The sequence below is a fragment of the Bubalus bubalis genome, chromosome 2 (assembly GCF_019923935.1).
Source record: "Bubalus bubalis isolate 160015118507 breed Murrah chromosome 2, NDDB_SH_1, whole genome shotgun sequence".
Lineage (NCBI taxonomy): Eukaryota > Metazoa > Chordata > Mammalia > Artiodactyla > Bovidae > Bubalus > Bubalus bubalis.
The window spans coordinates 71785293-71804932 of NC_059158.1; the positions used below are offsets into that span (position 1 = coordinate 71785293).

General features: G+C 39.5%; 2 protein-coding genes across 9 annotated transcripts in view; one reads left to right on the plus strand and one right to left on the minus strand.

Annotated features, from left to right (window-relative positions):
* Window positions 1-5021, plus strand: part of NFE2L2 (NFE2 like bZIP transcription factor 2) — a 33145-nt gene extending 28124 nt beyond the window's left edge. For all 4 annotated transcript variants that reach the window (XM_006051425.4, XM_044933262.2, XM_006051426.4 and 1 more), the window contains exons 2-5: window positions 901-1167; window positions 1753-1842; window positions 2682-2870; window positions 3290-5021. In XM_006051425.4, coding sequence (XP_006051487.3) covers window positions 901-1167; window positions 1753-1842; window positions 2682-2870; window positions 3290-4522 — 1779 coding nt within the window. In that variant the 3' untranslated portion in view covers window positions 4523-5021. The remainder of the gene's footprint in view (window positions 1-900; window positions 1168-1752; window positions 1843-2681; window positions 2871-3289) is intronic.
* A 4374-nt stretch (window positions 5022-9395) lies between these two features.
* HNRNPA3 (heterogeneous nuclear ribonucleoprotein A3) lies at window positions 9396-19311 on the minus strand. 5 transcript variants are annotated; one of them, XM_025274384.3, is made up of 11 exons: window positions 19178-19311; window positions 17014-17136; window positions 16779-16925; window positions 16488-16698; window positions 16075-16164; window positions 15896-15991; window positions 15727-15807; window positions 14877-15020; window positions 13931-14053; window positions 13765-13834; window positions 9396-13670 (listed from the first exon to the last, which is right to left on the minus strand). In XM_025274384.3, the coding sequence occupies exons 1-10, from the start codon at window positions 19181-19183 to the stop codon at window positions 13782-13784; spliced, it is 1074 nt and encodes a 357-aa protein (XP_025130169.1). In that variant the 5' UTR covers window positions 19184-19311; the 3' UTR covers window positions 9396-13670; window positions 13765-13781. The 5 variants fall into 5 exon arrangements, with proteins under 5 accessions (XP_025130169.1, XP_025130162.1, XP_025130154.1 ...); XM_025274377.3 differs by having other exon boundaries at window positions 9396-10971; window positions 19112-19270; XM_025274369.3 differs by having other exon boundaries at window positions 19112-19270.
* Between the last annotated feature and the right edge of the window lie 329 nt (window positions 19312-19640).

Consider the following 19640-nt stretch of genomic DNA (forward strand, 5'->3'; position numbering starts at 1 on the left):
TCACTGACTCGCTGGACGTGAGTCTGAGTGAACGCCGGGAGTTGGTGATGGACAAGGAAGCCTGGCGTTCTGCAATTCATGGGGTTGCAAAGAGTCGGACACGACTGAGCGACCTGATCTGATCTGATTAAGAGGGTTATCTATCAGGAGTGAGCCTAGTGGGCACTACCCCTTTTGCAATTCTTCTGACAGCCTATTGCTTTAACACACATCACAAGATTAACAGTCCCTAGGACTTGACCTTACCAACGTGATCATACCTCAGGAGCTAAAACTCAGATCAAGAGTAAATTGTTTTTAGTAAGTAACCACGGAGACAAATGTAGCAAGAAATGCTAAGCAAAAGATAATCCACTGTAGGCAAAGACCAAAAGAAAAGTGGTTTCTCACAACTGCAAGATCGAAAGTTTAACTTGCAGTTTTTTTCCCCTCTGTAAACTGGCATTTGCTAAGCAAATTGAGGAGGAAATTCCACATATTCAGTCATGTTCTTCAAACTCCATTTGTCATGATAAACCACTGGCTCAGGGTGCTTGCTCTAATTTTTCTGTTCCATCAAACAAGTGTGGGGTTTCTTTTGATTCAAGAACATTAACATGCAACATCTGTTACTTTGCTTTTAGTGACCTCTACCATCACCCAATTCATTAATAATCCAAGTAGTAAATGGTAAGAATGGATAGCTATGTTTGAAGGTGATTTTTTTAAGAAAAATGAATACATGCAGACACTAGGTACAATTACTGTGCCCTTCCAGAACACTGGATTTATGTTCCCATTCAGATTTTATTTGTAATCTCCCTACCCCCTATTATCAGCAGTGGTCTAAATTATGTTACCTACTATTTTAAAACCATTTTAACCATGGTCTCTCTCCTTCCTTTTTTGTTTTAAACATAGGACATGGATTTGATTGACATACTTTGGAGGCAAGATATAGATCTCGGGGTAAGTCGAGAGGTATTTGACTTCAGTCAACGACAGAAGGAGCATGAGCTGGAAAAACAGAAAAAACTTGAAAAGGAAAGACAAGAACAACTCCAAAAGGAGCAAGAGAAAGCCTTTTTTGCTCAGTTACAACTAGATGAAGAGACCGGCGAATTCCTCCCCATTCAGCCAGCACAACACATACCATCAGAAACCAGTGGGTCTGCCAACTACTCCCAGGTACAGGGCGCACCCAGTTCTTGGGAAGGTGTGGGCCAGGACCCAAAGAACATGGACCCAGAGGTTAATCTGAGTTCGAGCTTTGTCTTTTACTTCAAGGCCTTATCAAAAGTCAACCTCCCAACCTCAGCCTCCTGATGAGTTCAATGCCTGACTGACCTCACCTCAGAGTGTAACAATTAGGACATATATATTACAGGGAAGAGCTCTTTATAAGCTATAAAAAACACTGTTATTGTATCAAGCAGCTGCAACAGCCCTGACAGTAGTAGAACTGTTGTAGTAGGATTACTCATGGTACTGGGACAAGTACTGCTTTAATATTGATTAATCAACACAACAATTATATGAATTACCATTATCCTATTTTACAGATGAGCAACTGCAGCTCAAAGAGGTTAAATAACCTGCCCAGAAACTGGGCAATAAATTGAAGGGGCCACGATTTGAAACCAGAGAGTCTGCTTTGATTCTGTGCTCTTTACTTAATTGACTTCTAGAGAGATATTTGATTAACTAGATTGTAAACATTTTATGAACACTGAACAATTTTTTTCTTCTTCTGTGTCTTTCCCTTTTGTGCAGGTAGCCCCCATTCCCAAAGCAGATGATTTGTACTTCGATGACTGCATGCAGCTTTTGGCAGAGACATTCCCGTTTGTAGATGACAATGAGGTATTAACATCTGGTTAACAGCAGATCTCCATAACTGTATCTAATATACCCTATATTGGTCCCGTTGGTGCAGTGGTCCCCAGCCTTTTTGGCACCAGGGACCAGTTTTGTGGAAGACAGTTTTTCCACGGACTGGTGAGGTGAGGACAGTTCCAAGATGATTTCAAGGGCATTATATTTATGTGCACTTATTTTCTCTTACTACATCAGTTCTACCTCAGATCATCAGGCATTAGGTCCCAAAGGTTGGGGACCCCTGCCTTGATGAATCTCTATTAAAAACATAAAACAGCATTTTAGGAGCAAAAATTTATCACGGAAACCTCAGCCTATAGGTAACAATTTGGAGGGAAAAAACCCAACCTTCCTCTGGCCATATAATGCAGAACCACAACAAATGTTTACTCCTGCATAGCCAGAAGCATGCATGCATCAGCAAAACCATGGAAGCAAATAACTCATTTGTTATAGGTACTTAGATTTCTTTGAGTAGAAAGCAAGCTAGGTAGTAAAACCAAGACTTGTTCAGTTAACAATTTTAATAATTTATTTTCTGAATCACTATACTAGGTGTTACATAGATACAAATTCAATTCTAAAGATTGTTCTTAAGCATTTTGAAATTTACCTTCAAATGCACAGGGTAAAGCAGTTAAGCTAAGGAATAAACTTGGAGTCAGTTGGGCAAGACAAAAAAGATTTGTTTGATCATATAGAACTAACAGTTATGACAAATAGGGAACTGCAGCCAATTCCAACTTCAGATGTTGTGATGGCCTTGGAGCGTACCCACCCACTGTTGGTGGCAGATTCATATACAAATGCCTTCTCAATTTTAGGTTTCTTCGGCTACGTTTCAATCACTTGTTCCTGATGTTCCCAGCCACATCGAGAGCCCCGTCTTCAGTGCTCCTCCTCAGGCCCAGTCACCTGAAACTCTGATAGTTCAGGTAGCCACTGCTGTTTTGGACGATATGCAGGCCATTGAGCAAGTTTGGGAGGAACTATTATCCATTCCAGAATTACAGGTAACGAAGATGTAGTATAATGAGTACCAAACATGCTATTTTATATTCAGTCCCTTTAAATTAGTCATCCCAGCTATTTATTATTTATATGCCACCTACTTATAGGAAGAATTGGAAGGTGCTTTTAAATTAGTCACGATAGCCTGGGCACCATGCTTACTTCAGTGAACTTTTGTTAAATGGACTGGATGTCCTGAGGATAGATCAGGTTATATACGTTCTTATCTGGGAACTCTGAAAATGTTACATATGCTTACGCATTAACTATCCATTGGAAATGGGAATTATCTCTGAATTCTGGAGGAGCTTGGTGAGAAATCAGGGTGGGTGGGTGGGGAGAGAACCGTCAGATACGGATTATCAACTATTAAAAACAGCTCAACCTTGATTTACATAGTATGAACTTCTTTTCCACACAGTGTCTTAATATTCAAAATGACAAGCTGGCTGAGACTAGTACAGTTTCAAGTCCAGAAACCAAAGTGACAGAAATTGACAATTATCATTTCTATTCATCAATGCCCTCACTGGATAAAGAAGTAGGTAACTGCAGCCCACCTTTTCTCAACGCTTTTGAGGATTCCTTCAGCAGCATCCTCTCCACTGAAGACTCCAGCCAGTTGACAGTGAACTCATTAAATTCAAGTGCCACAGTAAATACAGATTTTGGTGATGAATTTTATTCTGCTTTTGTAGCAGAGCCCAGTACCAGCAACAGCATGCCCTCCTCTGCTACTTTAAGCCAGTCACTCTCTGAACTTCTAGACGGGCCCATTGATCTCTCTGATCTGTCACTTTGTAAAGCCTTCAATCAAAACCACCCTGAAAGCACAACAGCAGAATTCAATGATTCTGACTCTGGCATTTCACTGAACACAACAAGTCCAAGCATGGCATCACCAGACCACTCAGTGGAATCTTCTATCTATGGAGACACATTGCTTGGCTTCAGTGATTCTGAAATGGAAGAGATAGATAGTACCCCTGGAAACATCAAACAGAAGGGTCCCAAAACACAGTCAGCGTGGCCTTCTGGGGACCCAGTCCAACCTTTGTCATCATCACAGGGGAACAGCGCTGCAGCACGTGATTCCCAGTGTGAAAATGCACCAAAGAAAGAAGTGCCTGTAAGTCCTGGTCATCGAAAAACCCCATTCACTAAAGACAAACATTCAAACCGCTTGGAGGCTCACCTCACAAGAGATGAACTACGGGCAAAAGCTCTCCATATCCCATTCCCTGTAGAAAAGATCATTAACCTCCCAGTTGAGGACTTCAATGAAATGATGTCCAAGGAGCAATTCAACGAGGCTCAACTTGCATTAATTAGAGACATACGTAGGAGGGGTAAGAATAAAGTGGCTGCTCAGAATTGCAGAAAAAGAAAACTGGAAAATATAGTGGAACTGGAGCAAGATTTAGATCATTTAAAAGATGAAAAAGAAAAATTGCTCAAAGAAAGAGGAGAAAATGACAAAAGCCTCCATCTACTGAAAAAACAACTCAGCACCTTGTATCTTGAAGTCTTCAGCATGCTACGTGATGAAAATGGAAAGCCTTACTCTCCAAGTGAATACTCCTTGCAGCAAACAAGCGATGGCAATGTATTCCTTGTTCCCAAAAGTAAGAGGCCAGATATTAAGAAAAACTAGATTTTGACCTTTTCTGATCTAGTGATTTTGGGTTTTTTTGTACTGTTATACTAAAAAAGCTCCTACTGTGATGTGAAATGCAGAAATATACTTTATAAGTAATTCTATGCAAAATTATACTCAACTAATGTAGAAAATATAAAACTTTAAAAAGCATTAAAATAAGTTATCAGTATGCTGAATCAGTAGTTTCACTTTAACTTTGTAAACTTAAAATTTCTTAGAACACCATTTGGGCTAGTTTCTATATACTGTAAATACTACAAAAACTCCTTATTTATACTGTTCTTATCTCATTTGTTATGTTCATAGATTTATATGATACATCTGGCTAAAAAGCAAATTGTTGCAAAACTAACCACTATGTACTTTTTTTAATAAATACCGTATGAACAAAAAAAAAAATGGCATTTTTTTATATTAAATTGTTTAGCTCTGGCAAAAGACAATTTAGTTGAAAAGCTGGTACTAATAAAGGACTATCAGGACTGTTCTAGTATTTCCTTGAAGTTCATTCACGACCTTACATGACAATATCTAGCATCACACTAAATTGGCGCTGGTGTATATCAGAAAGATTTTTCTATTCAAGTGTATTTCAACCAAGAAAAATGCTGTATATACCTCGACATGAAAACACTGGTTCTTTTATTCATATTTGAAGAACCATTCTATTAGCAACGAGTATTAGACACAGGAAGTTGTAGTCTGGGGGCCTGTTTGAGGAACTATATGGCTGAACATGGAGTGGGAGAAAGGGGGTAGGTTGGTAAGATAGGACACAGCACAGATCCTTGTTAAGCCTTCATGAGCCTGGCTTTTGCCTACTAGAGAACTACTGGAGGGATTAAGCAGGAGTAACATCAGAGTTAAAGTCTCCTCTGCCTTGTATGTCTGTAATAGTCTCAAGAGCAAAGAAAGGTCGGAGCAGACCAATGGGGAGGCTCTGAAGTGCTCACATGGGACATGGTGTCTCCATCTGGGGTTACAGCAGTGAGAAGGCAGTGGATTCTGCACATTTCTAAGGTAGAGCTAAAAGGATTTTCCAACAGAATGGATGCAGGGTGAAGGAGACCCAAGTACTTGAACATCGGAAAGAACCGAGTTGCCTAGACACGGTTGAGACTGGCTAAGAGGTCTAGGTGGGAAAATCAGTTCACTGTGGGACACATTCTATGATTAAATACATAAATAGCAAGTACAAAATTAAAGCCCTTTAAAACTAGGAGAATCTGCAGGCCACCCACACATTCACAGCACTCATCATTTCATCTAATCAAATGTCTGACTCATGTCATGTTTAAATTCAAGTGGGAAAATAGAAGTTATCTGAGGGTTAAGCATGTTTAGAGGTTATTCAGAGTCCTATCAATCTGTTGGGAGCAAGACAGGTCTACATGCCCTACAGCCCGGTTGCCTGGGCTGCTGCCATTTCCCAAGAATGACTTCCAGTGAGGCAAAGCACCCTGCTTACTCATCTGTAAATCAGGGATAAATATGCAGTGAATTACTCCAAAAAAACAAATATAGAGCCTAGCTAATAGCAAGCACTCTATAAATGATATTTTCTTTGGCCCTACATTAGCAAGAGAAAGGAACTGGTTGAATTACCTTATTAAGAATTTGACTCAGATGACGAAGGGAAAGTTCAGAGATGGAAAACGACTAAGGGTTAATCTAGGCATTCAAATGTAGACCCTGCTGGGGACTTCCCTGGCGGCCCAGATGGTAAAGAATCCACCTACAATGTGAGACACTCAGGGTTCAACCTCTGGGTCAGGAAGATCCCCTGGAGAAGGGACTGGCTACTCACTCCAGTACCCTTGCCTGGAAATACCTATAAACAGGAGCCTCATGGGGTGTAGTCCATGGGGTCACAAAAAAGTCGACACAACTTAGTGACTATGTGACCCAAAATTCCTTCCCACAATGGTATTGAGATAGATCCCATCTTGAATAAAGTACCCTTAAATAAAATATTGGCTGAGGGTGATGGCAACATCTTATCAGCAGCCACCATCTGGAGCACCTGGAATTCACTTTAGCATATATTAACCCCCCACCCCCCCCACACACACACACTGTCCCCCAACACAGGGGAGGAACACTCTACTAGAATGACAGCAGATAATTTCACTCCCATTCATTCTTTGAGTTAGTCCTATCTGGAAATACTTTAAGACAACCAATCACATCTCAGTACCTAAGAATTATTCTGAAGTACTATACATACTGCATTACACAAAACCAGAATTTTAAAATCTAACAAATTCTAAGTGACCCGTGACTAAAAGTAGATTTCATCTCGATCAAGATTTGAAATGTATTTATCACTAACTCCTCAAACTTTGTTATCCGATTGTTAAACCCTAAACTCAGCTCAAATTTTCAAAATGTGTACCAACGCCTTTCACATCAAGGTATAGCAAGCATTCTATTAGAAATAATTTCATGATAATCCATTTGTTGTATAGAACTCTTGCAAGATTTCTCCTGAAGCCTGTGGCGTGGCCCCTCTGCTGCTGCTGCTAAGTCGCATTCGACTCTGTGCAACCCCATGGACAGCAGCCCACCAGGCTCCCCCGTCCCTGGGATTCTCCAGGCAAGAACACTGGAGTGGGTTGCCATTTCCTTCTCCAATGCAGCAAAGTGAAAAGTCAAAGTGAAATCGCTCAGTCATATCCAACTCTTAGCAACCCCATGGACTGCAGCCTACCAGGCTCCCCATCCCTGGGATTCTCCAGGCGAGAACACTGGAGTGGGTTGCCATTTCCTTCTCCAATGCATGAAAAGTGAAAAGTCAAAGTTAAGTCGTTCAGTCGTATCTGACTCCTAGCGACCCCATGGACTGCAGCCTGCCAGGCTCCTCCGTCCATGGGATTTTCCAGGCACGAGTACTGGAGTTGGGTGCCATCGCGTTCTCCGGGCGTGGCCCCTCAAAGTACCTTAAACTTACATACCCATTCTTTAAGTCTCAGAACATACACAAAATATTCTCAAAGATATTACTAGGTCAATTCCAGCTTTTTAACACTCTTGAGAACTGGGGAAAATTTAGACAAGAACTTTGATTCTACATGGAGGGAAAAACCTCCCATTAGCATGAACTTTGTCCCCCTCTAAAAAAAATACTATCTTTAGGAACCATGAAACAGGTACAAGCTTTAGCTCTTTAAATCCTGTCAGATTTAACCTTCAGACTTACTAGATCACTAGACTACTGTTGCCAAGTTATCTCAAAATGCCACTTATCCACAACTTCAAGGTTAAACAGCACTAGGCTTATTTGATGCCTAGCGTACATACTGCTGAGTCAAACTAATTCTTAATAACCATTTTCAAAGTAAGATTTAATTCTACATAATTGATGCATATAAAAACATTCTAAGGGGACCGCTACCATCACCAAACTGCCAAAGGGAGCATGGCATATAAAGACTTGATCATGGTCACAAAACTATTTGAAAACTCCTGACTGTATATTTTCCAATACTTAATAAAGGGTGTTAAGACAACTGAGGTTAAATGCAAATAACCTGTCAAGAGTACTTTTGATGCAGTTAACTCGAAATTTTTAGCCGAATGGACTAATTCAACAATGTATTTTTTAAATGAAAATTACATGTATCCTGCTTTTCAGATACAGCTAACATCCGATAGAATCTGTAATCCTTGTGATAAGCCCAAACTATTGTCTATATACATGGATGTGCTGAAATTTTACCATTTCTCCATAAGCTGTCCACATCCTTGTACATTAACATTATTCACATTACCAATAAACTTAAAACCAGTACAGATAAATCCGTTATTTCCCAAGCAGCTTTCAGTGTCGTGCCAGGCAAACAGATTAATGCACCCTTGCCCCTGACTGAAAAAGCAGTGAACAAAACTGGCATTTTACACCTACTACTTTACTCTTCCCCCAACCCTTGGGACTTCATACTCAGTCCGAAGTTCAATTAACCTAATGTATTACCTGGATCCCACTTTTAATTCTAGTACACGGGAGAGTCCAATTTGTCTTGACTCAACATTTTGCATTTTCATTCTGAGAAAATAGCTTACTTAACTACTCAAGCATTAAACTCAATTTATAACCTACAGCTTCACAGAATAGAAAGCCACTGCCATTATTCTAGGAAAGCAGGATTGAATAAAAGCAAAATGTATCAAAATCCTGTTAACAGCCAAAAATCCTCAAGACTGTGTCAATTCACAAAACATTTAACATGTTAATAGCTATCAATGCAAAGAGCCTAAAGTGTTATCTTTTCCCAACCCTTCAATGAAAAAAATGCTCAATTGCCTTTCTTGAAGTTGAGAAACCAAGTACTTTTGGCTTCCCTGGCAGTCCAGTGGTTAAGGATCTGCCTTGCAATGGGGGGAGGAGGGACATACAGGTTTGATCCCTGGTTAAGATCCCACATGCCAGAGAAACTAAGCCTCTGTGCCACAACTACTGAGCCCTTGAGAGCCTGTTTCTCAAGATTAGAAGCCCTCAGATCACTAGAGTAGCTAGCCCCACTTAGCGCAACTCAAGAACGCCCACTACAGAAGACTTGGCACAGCCAAAAATAAAAAACCCAAATACATGAGTACCTTATAACATTTGGAATCCCCTTTCCTCTGATTTGCTTATTCACGTAACTGCTTAACTAAAATTTTTCTCCAAGGAAAAGTCGATGCACTCCTCACCAATCACCTGAATTATCACTCAAAATCCTTAAGTGGCAGTAAAATTTCCCACACCTATCCCTCATGTGATGTTTACCACCTTTAACTGATAATGTGAAGGCTCATTCCAGGTTTCTAACATCCACCTATTCACCATTGAAATCACATGAACACTGTGAAGTGACAAAACGACACACACATTTCTAAAAATATTTTAATGAAAAAGTTCTTTCTGTAAACATTTCATTATACTACAAATAAAACATTTGAATCCATTACAGACCACCTCTTAAAGTCTTATAAATCAGAGTAAAACATTGATTGGAAAGAAATCTTGAATACTTGATATAGGCTAACAATCCTTACGTTCCCTGCACAGTAGCATGCTTACTCACTCCTGTGTGACAATTACTGGAATTCCGAGAGATACTGGCGTTAGAAATACTTCAAATTGTGACTTACATAATTAGAACTCTTAAAACAATTTTATTTCAACTGTTCAACAAATGGTCCTTTTTACCCAATTTTCTTTAGGACATGAGTGTAAATTGATTTTTTAAAAAAGAAATGTAGTGTGGGAGGCTATAACCTAGGAGTTTTGACGAAAGGTTTGCCTTGACCATCTCTTGTATAACTTTGTTTACCAGTGTTAAGAGCATCGTATTTTTCAGAAATGACAGTGGAACTACATTTAAATAAAATCACTTTATTTCATAAAATCGATGGACTGGAAAAGAACAATGTCTTGCCTTCAAAAAAGAAAATGTTTTATCATCTTAGGAAATTTGCGTCATTAAAAACCATGTTGTAAAAGAAAATTATTAAAAAGGCTATTTACCTTATTTAACACTTATTATATGTAGAAACTCAGCCCTGATTTAGTCAGAGACCCAACCAGCCATTCTCTGAAAATAAATCTGTGGCAAACTACTCTTGTTTATATATAAGAACTTGACTTATAATTTAGAAACTAGTTTTAACCATCTGTCCCCTTCCCCTAGTGTTATTTTAAAAAGTGAAGTAACACCAAATCTCAAATTTTAACGAGCCCTTTTGGGGCAGCAATAATAGCCCTTATGAACAATTAGCATCTGACTTTGTGTAGCAATGGAGTATTTTTTAACTATTCTTTGGGAAAGGTTGTCTTTTAGAAAGAAGCTTTAGTTCATGTACGGCCCCACTACTTCTGGTTAACAGGCCAACAACAAAACCAAAAGAGAACCAAAAGTTTATCCTATTAGTCCAAATTCCCTGAAGTCATATGCAAGAGAACTTACTTATGTATGAGGCCACTTGAATGAAGACCATTTTTAGATCTGTATGATCTGACAGTTTTGCAAGTTCATTCCAGATGTGTTTTTTTTCCCCTAGAATGAGGATTGGAAGTGTAACGCTTCTGTTACAAGTCATGCTTGTTACAAAAATTCTTTAAAAAAATCTGGTCACTCTTTTTTCAAAAACTGACTGTATCCTAAGGACACCAACAGTGAATTGTTTATATCTGACTCAAGATCAACACTCATGGTTTTTGCAGAGAAAATCTTAAAACTGTTTAAAATGTGCTGGATGTGATTCCTCAAGACAAAGCTTTCACCTTTACAAGTGTGCCTATGTATCTAATAGTTTTAAAATATGTACTGTAAATTTATGGGGAAACAAATGGTGTCATCAGGCTTTACTGTGAGCTACAAACCTTACCCAGCCAGAAACCTTCGTATTTAAGATGGTAGGAAAGACATTCCTCATTTAGGCAAGTAGGGTTCTCATTCAACCTGCAAATCAAAAAAATTACTCTTACCTTGCTTTACAAAAAATTACTCTTTAATTAGTGAAAAAATTCAAATTCAAACCTTACCTAATGCTTATTGCCCTTCCTCGCAGGTCTAAATGCTAGACCTAGTGACTGTGGCCAACTATCTCATTGGTGTTCCAAAAGGCGAAGAGCTCCTTCCTGCTAGACCTTCTTCGATATTTCAGTTGTAATAAGCAGATTTAACTAGCTTTTGGAAAGTTGCTCACTATCACCATAGTATTTTATGCCTTCACTTCTCTGTAGTTGAAGCTCTTGCTGCTGCCTTGTCATTCTTTATTTATGCTGACTTGTCCATACTCAAAATGCTGCTGAAGTCCTGTCTTAGTGAGTCTCGTTTGATCCACATCGTGCTTAAAAAGCACCTCTTAGGTCCTTTAAAGCTGGTTAAATCGCTCTCCTCATGGCTTAACTTTTCCACACTGTTCACAAGAGCTAAGCTAACAATACAACTTATAAACAGGTCACATACACAGATTTCACCTGCTTATAGGTTGCAAACATCAACTTAACTGACAGTATTTTCACTATTAAACTAGTTCCAGAACACAGAAAGTTTTGTTAACAGTACAATTAACCTCATATGTCATTAAAGGATACTGTCAAGGTTGTGTCAAAACAATTTCACAAACATAGAAACAGGAAATGTTAACCTCCCCCATTCCTTCAACCTTTATTATATGAATAAAAAAACCTTGAGACAATTTAGCTTAATTTTAATAAATGTTTCCCAAGCATTATTTTGACCAGGTACCCAGATTTAAGTTATGAACATTGACAGTGTCCATTTATATAACCACACTTTTAAGTTGTTAAAGACTTAACCATTTGCTGATAATTAGCCTATTTTCTACACTGCTTATTCACATATGTCCATTAACAAATGGAATGTTGTCTGTTACATTTATTGGTTTGTGAGTGTTTTCTGAAAAACTGCAGTGTCTGTGAAGACCAATTTCCATGCTGGCATGCATCCAAATATTAATGCACAGAGGCACAGAATTAGAGCAACGAGAGCATAGTCAAACACTAGCACGCCCCATCCCCCCTTTATTGCTTGTTTTGCTTAGTACTTCTTAAAACAAAAATAAGAAACTCGAATTCAACGTTCAACTGCCAAAGAAACAATAACAACAGGGCACATACTCAGGGCTTGAATGAAATTGTAAACACTAGCTGGCGCAGAACAGTAGACATTGATTTATATATATATATATATGTGTGACCTTGTTATCTAAAACTCTTCTCAACAAGGATCTTCCAAACAAATTGTAAACTCATACCAACATGATTTCGGTTCAAGCATACACATGAGTAACAGTGTGTTCTTTGGGATTTTAAGTGAGTACAAGCTGACTATTCAAATTTGAATTCAGGTCTTGGGGAAGTGAAAAGCTTTTTTGTACTAAGCAACTGTGCTGCAAGTCTACTGCAGTTAAGTATCTGAGATGATTTCCATCTAGACTATCCTTGGTTTTCACCCAGTAAAATGCAGAGGGTACAAACAGGAAAGCATGCCAGCCAGTTAAGGGTTCAACAATGCATGATTTTTATTCCCTTGCTCTGAGAGCTTGTATCAAAAAAATATATATTAAACCAAGGAAAATAACTGAAGATTTACGGGCCTCTTGTGCTTTAAAAAGGAAAAAAAGATAGCCACTAATTTGCTCAGATACAGCAGGCTTAGTGGTCTTGTATTTTCCACATTTTAAGAATGTTTCCTAAGGTAGGAGGAAAGGGGAAACATTCACTACCCCTTCCCAGAATTTAAACAGAGGGCAGTAGACATTCTTTACACCCAAATAAAACTATGGCAGCAGTTCACTTGTGACCAAGGCGAATGTAGAATGGAGATGTTCTAACACAGCTAGGACTCTCAGCAAAGCCAAGACACTAAAATCATGATTACATTTTGAAAGAAAATGCACAAAAACCAAATATAAATTTTGAGATTTTTCATTTGAAGGTAAATCTTAATGCTATTAAATTCACAAATATGCTAATTTAAATACCCAATTCTATTATCTAAAACACACATTGCAAACATACAAATATCTATTCTCTCCACATGTCAGAGCCATTCATTTCATGGTTTGGAAATGGGGAGAATAGATTCCCCTTAAACTGCAAGTCAGCAGGTGTTTCTTTACAGTTAACTTTAGCAAAATTCATACAAAATAGTAATTAACAATGATCTTCTTTACTTGTTAACTCACAAGGAAACACCTTCAAAACTGCATTTTGTTAAAGTTTCTGTACTAAAATGTAGAAAAACTGAACTACACAAATATTGAAAAGTTAAAAATTCCTTAATTTTTTATTCCTGGTACCACTACCACAATTTACAGGGCAATATACCTGATGTAATGAAAAGAAAAAGAAAAAGACAAAGCTACAACAGATAAAAGACCTCAGGAATGTACATCTAATTGACACTACATTGCATTAATCAATAGCTGCACTTTTTGCAAACTGTGGCTATGACAGTCCTGAACAAGAAGGGTTTCCTGTTTAAGCTGCAGTAACTTTTCTGACTATGGATCATCGTTCCTTCTGTGGCAGATTTTTACAGTTCCTCTAACGCATTTGGGACGACTGTCTCAAAGTAACCTGCAGCTTTCCTGACAACTCCTCGCTCTCTCTCCTGCTAAGAACTGTAGCCTGTTGAATAATACAGGATAAAAAAATTATTACACTCAGTGAACAATTCCACATATTCGTTTATCATCATTATAGAAACTTAAAAGATACCTACCCTTTTCTTCTGAGTTTTTAGAACCTTCTGCTACCATATCCACCACTTCCACCACCAGATCCATAACCACCTGGAAATACACATAAAAAGATTATAAAGAAATATACATACATTTTTAACTTCAATGACAATATAGGATTTTACTAGGAAAAAAAAAATTATTTACCACCATAGGGACTGCCCGAGCTTCTTCCACCAAAACTACCCCCTTTCATGGGTCCATAATTTGACTGCTGTTGTCCACTATAATTTCCAAAATCATTATAGTTTCCACCACCACCATAGTTACCTGAAATTACAAAGATTTTATTTGCGGCTGACCTACAGAAGTTATTTTCCTGTTTTTAATACATACATGCATTGCATTATCTTTCGACAATCACAGCACCATCCTGACACACACAATCCTTTGAGATTTCACAGAACTATCAAACTCTTTCCACCACAAAGATCTTAGACATACACAGCAGAGAAATAGAGAGTGAAAGTTGGCTAAAGAGACTAGACAGCTACCACAGTCTTCATATTAGATGCTACACTCTGGCACATTCTCTTCAACACTCAACACCATAAAATCTGAGATTCACTGTAGCTGATACAGTGTAACTTCTAAGTCATTGATAAAAAGCATTTCAAATTGACTATTAGGAAAAACCTGTTGTTGATACAGCAATACAATTCAAAATTGAATACATTCATAATAAAGTTCTTTAAAGTATCATGGAGTATGGAGTAATGATGCAGACTAACTTAAGAGTCTGAAACACTGCTGACATATATTTTTAGTCACCTAAATCCTGATAACACCTATTCAACATGTCTGCATATTCAATTTATAGTTACCATCTATCCAGCTTAGAAGTGCCTAAAGTAAAAATCCGGGCAACAAACATTACTGTTAAATGTCCCATTTCAATATGGAGACCGTGTGAATACATTTTGCAAATTTACTAAATCGCAGCAATGTAAGAAAATGCAGTTAAACTTTCCACTATTTGAGTATATTCTATTGTAAAACGTGAAATTTGACCTGTTCTTAACATTTTTCTAAAATGCCTATAGTGCACTATAAAAACAATATTGAATACTTAAAACAAGTGAAAGTCTACCACCTCCAAAATTTCCTCCTTCATTGTAACCATCATATCCTCCACCACCGCCACCATATCCACCACCTTGGTTTCCATATCCTCCTGGTCCACCACCACCGTAACCTCCTCTACTACTATAACCAGGACCACCGCCATAGTTGCCACCTAGAAAAACAAATTGGGTTTTTAGACAAAAACAAATGTACAGTCAAGTTATAGAATGCCAGTTTACTGTGCTTTTAAGCCCCAGGAAAACAGGCCAATTAACATACTAAAACTTGGTGATACCTGGTTAATAGAGCAGCTACAATCTGGGCTATTAACCACTAACATGAAAGCGTAAATCTTTTGATATTAAAACACTGTTCCATTTTTTAAAAAAATCTAAGAAGAACAGTAAACAGTCTCCTCTGAGAAAAATAATTCCACCTCAGCTGTACAATAAATCTTATCCGCCAAAAAAACCAAGATAACATTAAATCTTAAGGGGAAAAAAGGTCTTGTCTTCTATAGTATTAATTTAGAAGCATACTTTATTTTATTTTATTTTAATTTATTTATTTTTTTAAATTTTATTTTATTTTTAGACTTTACATAACTGTATTAGTTTTGCCAAATATCAAAATGAATCCGCCACAGGTATACATGTGTTCCCCATCCTGAACCCTCCTCCCTCCCCATTCCATCCCTCTGGGTCGTCCCAGTGCACCAGCCCCAAGCATCCAGTATCGTGCATTGAACCTGGACTGGCAACTCATTTCATACATGATATTTTACATGTTTCAATGCCATTCTCCCGAAGAAGCATACTTTAATAGTCAAGTCACACAAAAATATAGAAAACATAGTCGAAAACCATTACAAAACTTACCATCCCCTCCAAATCCATTATATCCACCATCGCCTCCTCCATAGCTCCCTCTGCTGCCACCACCTCCACCACCATAGCCTCCTTAAAAAAAAGGTGTGAATTAAATGTATATTCAATTTACTAATAAATTTTAGGAAGACATGTTCTCAGAAGTAAGATAACGTCCTACCTCTTCCACCAAAGTTTCCACCACGGCCAAAGTTACCTCCACCACCTCCAAAGTTTCCTCCACGACCCATAAAGTTGCCAGATCCACCTCCACGACCTTGAACACAGGCAAGAAAGATCTTTAAGAAACTTACCATCATAACTTATGTCTATTTCGTATGCATATTTGACACTACTCACCTCTTTGTGATCCAGCAGATTGCATCTCTTGTTTAGAAAGGGCCTTTTTCACTTCACAATTATGCCCATTAATAGTGTGGTATTTCTGAACTAAAAATTTTTTTAATCAAACAAACAAAGAAAAGTTATTTGATGTTTTTGGAAAAGCACGTTATCCTTTACTGCTAAACAACTTATTAAAACATCATCAAAATCGTAGTGACTTCTGAGTGGGGTTGAGTGGGATGTGAATCACATTTATTGATCCAGATGCTGGTTACACGTGTAGCCACTTCATGAAAACTGAACCATACATTTTTCTATGCTATTTTATACACAATACAAACTTTTAAGCAATTTAGCAAGTTTAGAACAAAGCAAACAAACGATTTCTGCTTTCTCCTTCAAGCTCTTCCGTTCAAATGGCTACTTACCAACAATTTTATCAACTGTATCATGATCATCAAAAGTTACAAAAGCAAATCCTCTCTTTTTCCCACTCTGCCTGTCTTCCATAACTTCTATGGTTTCAATCTTGCCATACTTTTCAAAGTAGTCTCTCAAATTATATTCTTCTGTATCTTCTTTAATACCACCAACAAAAATTTTCTTCACTGTTAGATGGGCACCAGGCTTTACAGAATCCTACAAATAAAAAATATGTAAGTAAAAAAACCTCAAATTTTTACAATTTCACATCATACAACATGGTATTATTAAAATACCTCTCTAGAAACAGCTCTCTTTGGTTCCACTACACGCCCATCAACCTTGTGCGGTCGAGCACACATCGCTGCATCCACTTCTTCAACACAAGAGTAAGTCACAAAACCAAAGCCCCTGGAACGTTTTGTTTGGGGGTCTCTCATCACCTACAAAATAAAAATTTTAAAGCACTGAAACACACCTCCACGGGTCCTCTGCCCGCTTTTGAGAAACTTTACTATTTTAGTAACTCACCACACAATCTGTAAGTGTGCCCCATTTCTCAAAGTGTTCTCTTAAGCTGTCATCTGTAGTTTCAAAGCTCAGACCACCAATGAACAGCTTTCTCAACTGCTCTGGTTCCTTGGGATCATGACCCTGAGGAAAGAAACCGATACATTTTATTTTGTTTAGTAGTTAAATGCAAAGAAAAATCCACAAGACTTTTAATCCCCTACAAATAACAACAAATTTCTGTACCATTATCACTTTGTCCAGTTAAAACACTACAGTAGAATCATACATATCAATTGATTAAAGGAATCCAAACACCAAGAAAACCTATAACCAAACTCTGAAATGCCAACATCACTTCAAAACTAAACTGAAGCCCAAGAGAATTCCAGATTCAGAAGTCCCATAATTTTGAGCTAAAACAACAAATTCCTGAGGGTAGATTATTTTTGAAGTGGCTACTGAGAAACCACTTTCTAAGAAATTAGTGTTGTGAATTCAGTATTTTATCTATACCATTTCTCTTCCTAACTTCCCTCCTGACTCTACACCTCCCAAAGCATTTAATTTTAAACCACAAAATTGTGAAACACAACTTATGTTACGAGTGACAAACTTAAAGGGAAATTTACCACTTTCAAGCAAATAAAGATGTTGAAATAAATATTTCTCAATTAAAGAGGAAACCAGCATTCCCCCTCACCAAAAAACCTGTGGGGGGGAAAAAAGTCTACCACATGAAAATTTCCTTTTTGCACTCCTACCACATACCCAAAATATCAAAACCAATACTTTACTAGGTCACACAACACCTTTTGGACTTACATTAAGTACAGTATTCGATATAGTTTGACAAGGAGCCCAACAAAACAAAAATTTCAGATTTACAGAAAATCAACATATGGCCTGAATTGTTTTATACTTCAACTAGGTCTTTAATAAATTACACGAACAGCCACTTAATACACATATGCATTAAGATATCGTTCATCAAAAGTGCTTAAATACATTACATTCTAAGGTCTTCCTGTGTCTTCTAAAAGTAGAGACGCTAAGGCATTTAATATGAAGAGGTTGTCACATGCTAGGAAAAAATGTTAAACGATTAATAGCCTAAAGCATTAATTCATTTAATTTCATCTTTTCAATGCCCAGTTAAATGAATCTAATCGACGACAACGCAAAGGTGACATAAGAAAACAACTAGAACCCACATGGAATTTTCTCAAACAAATGAAAAATTCGACTCTGGTTGCAGGCCTGGAAAATAAATTTCCAAGGAACTACAACCAGAGCCTACCCATCAGAGAATAAAAAAAAAAAGATGAGAAAATTTTCAAATTCATATGTTAAAACCACACTCAAATTTCGAGATAGCGCGAAGTTACGTGTTAACACTAAGTACTTAAGCAAAAATGGCAGCTCAAAAAATACTTTAAAACAGTAAACTTCAGGAAAAAAAAATTCATGTTTTCAACCGAGTGCTGCAAGGTACAGAACAAGACATAAAATTCTCCATTGAGAGATTTCTAAGGCCTAGAAACGCGTCGGGAGAACATCACCGAGAGCACTAGGCCGCAAGCTTCGAGGCCATTTGCGGCATTCTCTGCTGGGCCGCCTCCTCCCTCTTCCTTCCAATCCCACGCTCTCTCCCGCGGTGGAGCCAGGCGGCGGCCATTGCGTGCCAATGCGCCATTTCGTAACGCGGCGGCGGATCAATGTCAGTGTGGCCGCCGCCCGCCTGCTCGCTCGCCCGGATGTGCCTGCTCGTCCCCTCCCCTCCCCCACCGCCTCCTCCCAACCGCTCTCGCCGAGGCGCGCCATGCCGCCCTCGGCCTCGCATCCGAGGCCGCGCGGCCAGCGGGCCAACTCCGCTCCCGAAGTCTCCCCAGCCACACCGCGCCTCCAAGGGACCATTCGTGCAGCCCAGGGAGCCGGCAAGGCTGGCAAGAAGCCCCGAGGAGGGCTCCGAGGCCCGCTCCCCTCCCCCTCCCAGCGCCCGTCTCCACGCAGAGCGCGGGACGGCCGACCCGGTCCACCCGGCCTCCCCGCTCCCACCGAGCCAGGCCCCCCATCTTGCCGGCCACTACCCAGCAACCCCCCGCTCTCCCCCTAATACCTCCTCCCCCCGGCGGCGGCGGCGACGGCCGGAGTCGGGCTGGGGGCGACCGGGCGGCGGTTTTACCTCCATTTTGAGACCGGACTCGCCTCTTCCAACTCGAGTTCAATATGGGACCGAGAGGAAGAGGCGGAGCCAGCCGTCACGTGACGCACTTTCCGCGCGCCGCCGGCCTGGTGGGGGAGGGGCGAATTAGGAAGGGGCGTGGCCACCTGGGCGCGAAGAGGGACTATAAGAGTGGATTGGCGGGCAGAGGATGGAGGCGTGGCAGGCCCCGGGAGCGCGCTCGCCTCGCCAACTTCCAGTGCGGCACCGCCCTTGCCACTGTTCGCGCCTGGGCGGCTACGAGGGCGTCAGCTGGGGTTTGGCCAATGGCATGCGCCCACGTCGGGAGAACGCCTCGTGACCGCGCGTCACTGGAGAAAAAGGCCTGTTTCCCTTTCTTCTCGCGCCCCTTTCCCCTCCCCCACGTGGGCCTTTTAGGTCTCTATTACTGAATTCATTTCTTTCCCGTGCTTAACTAAAACCA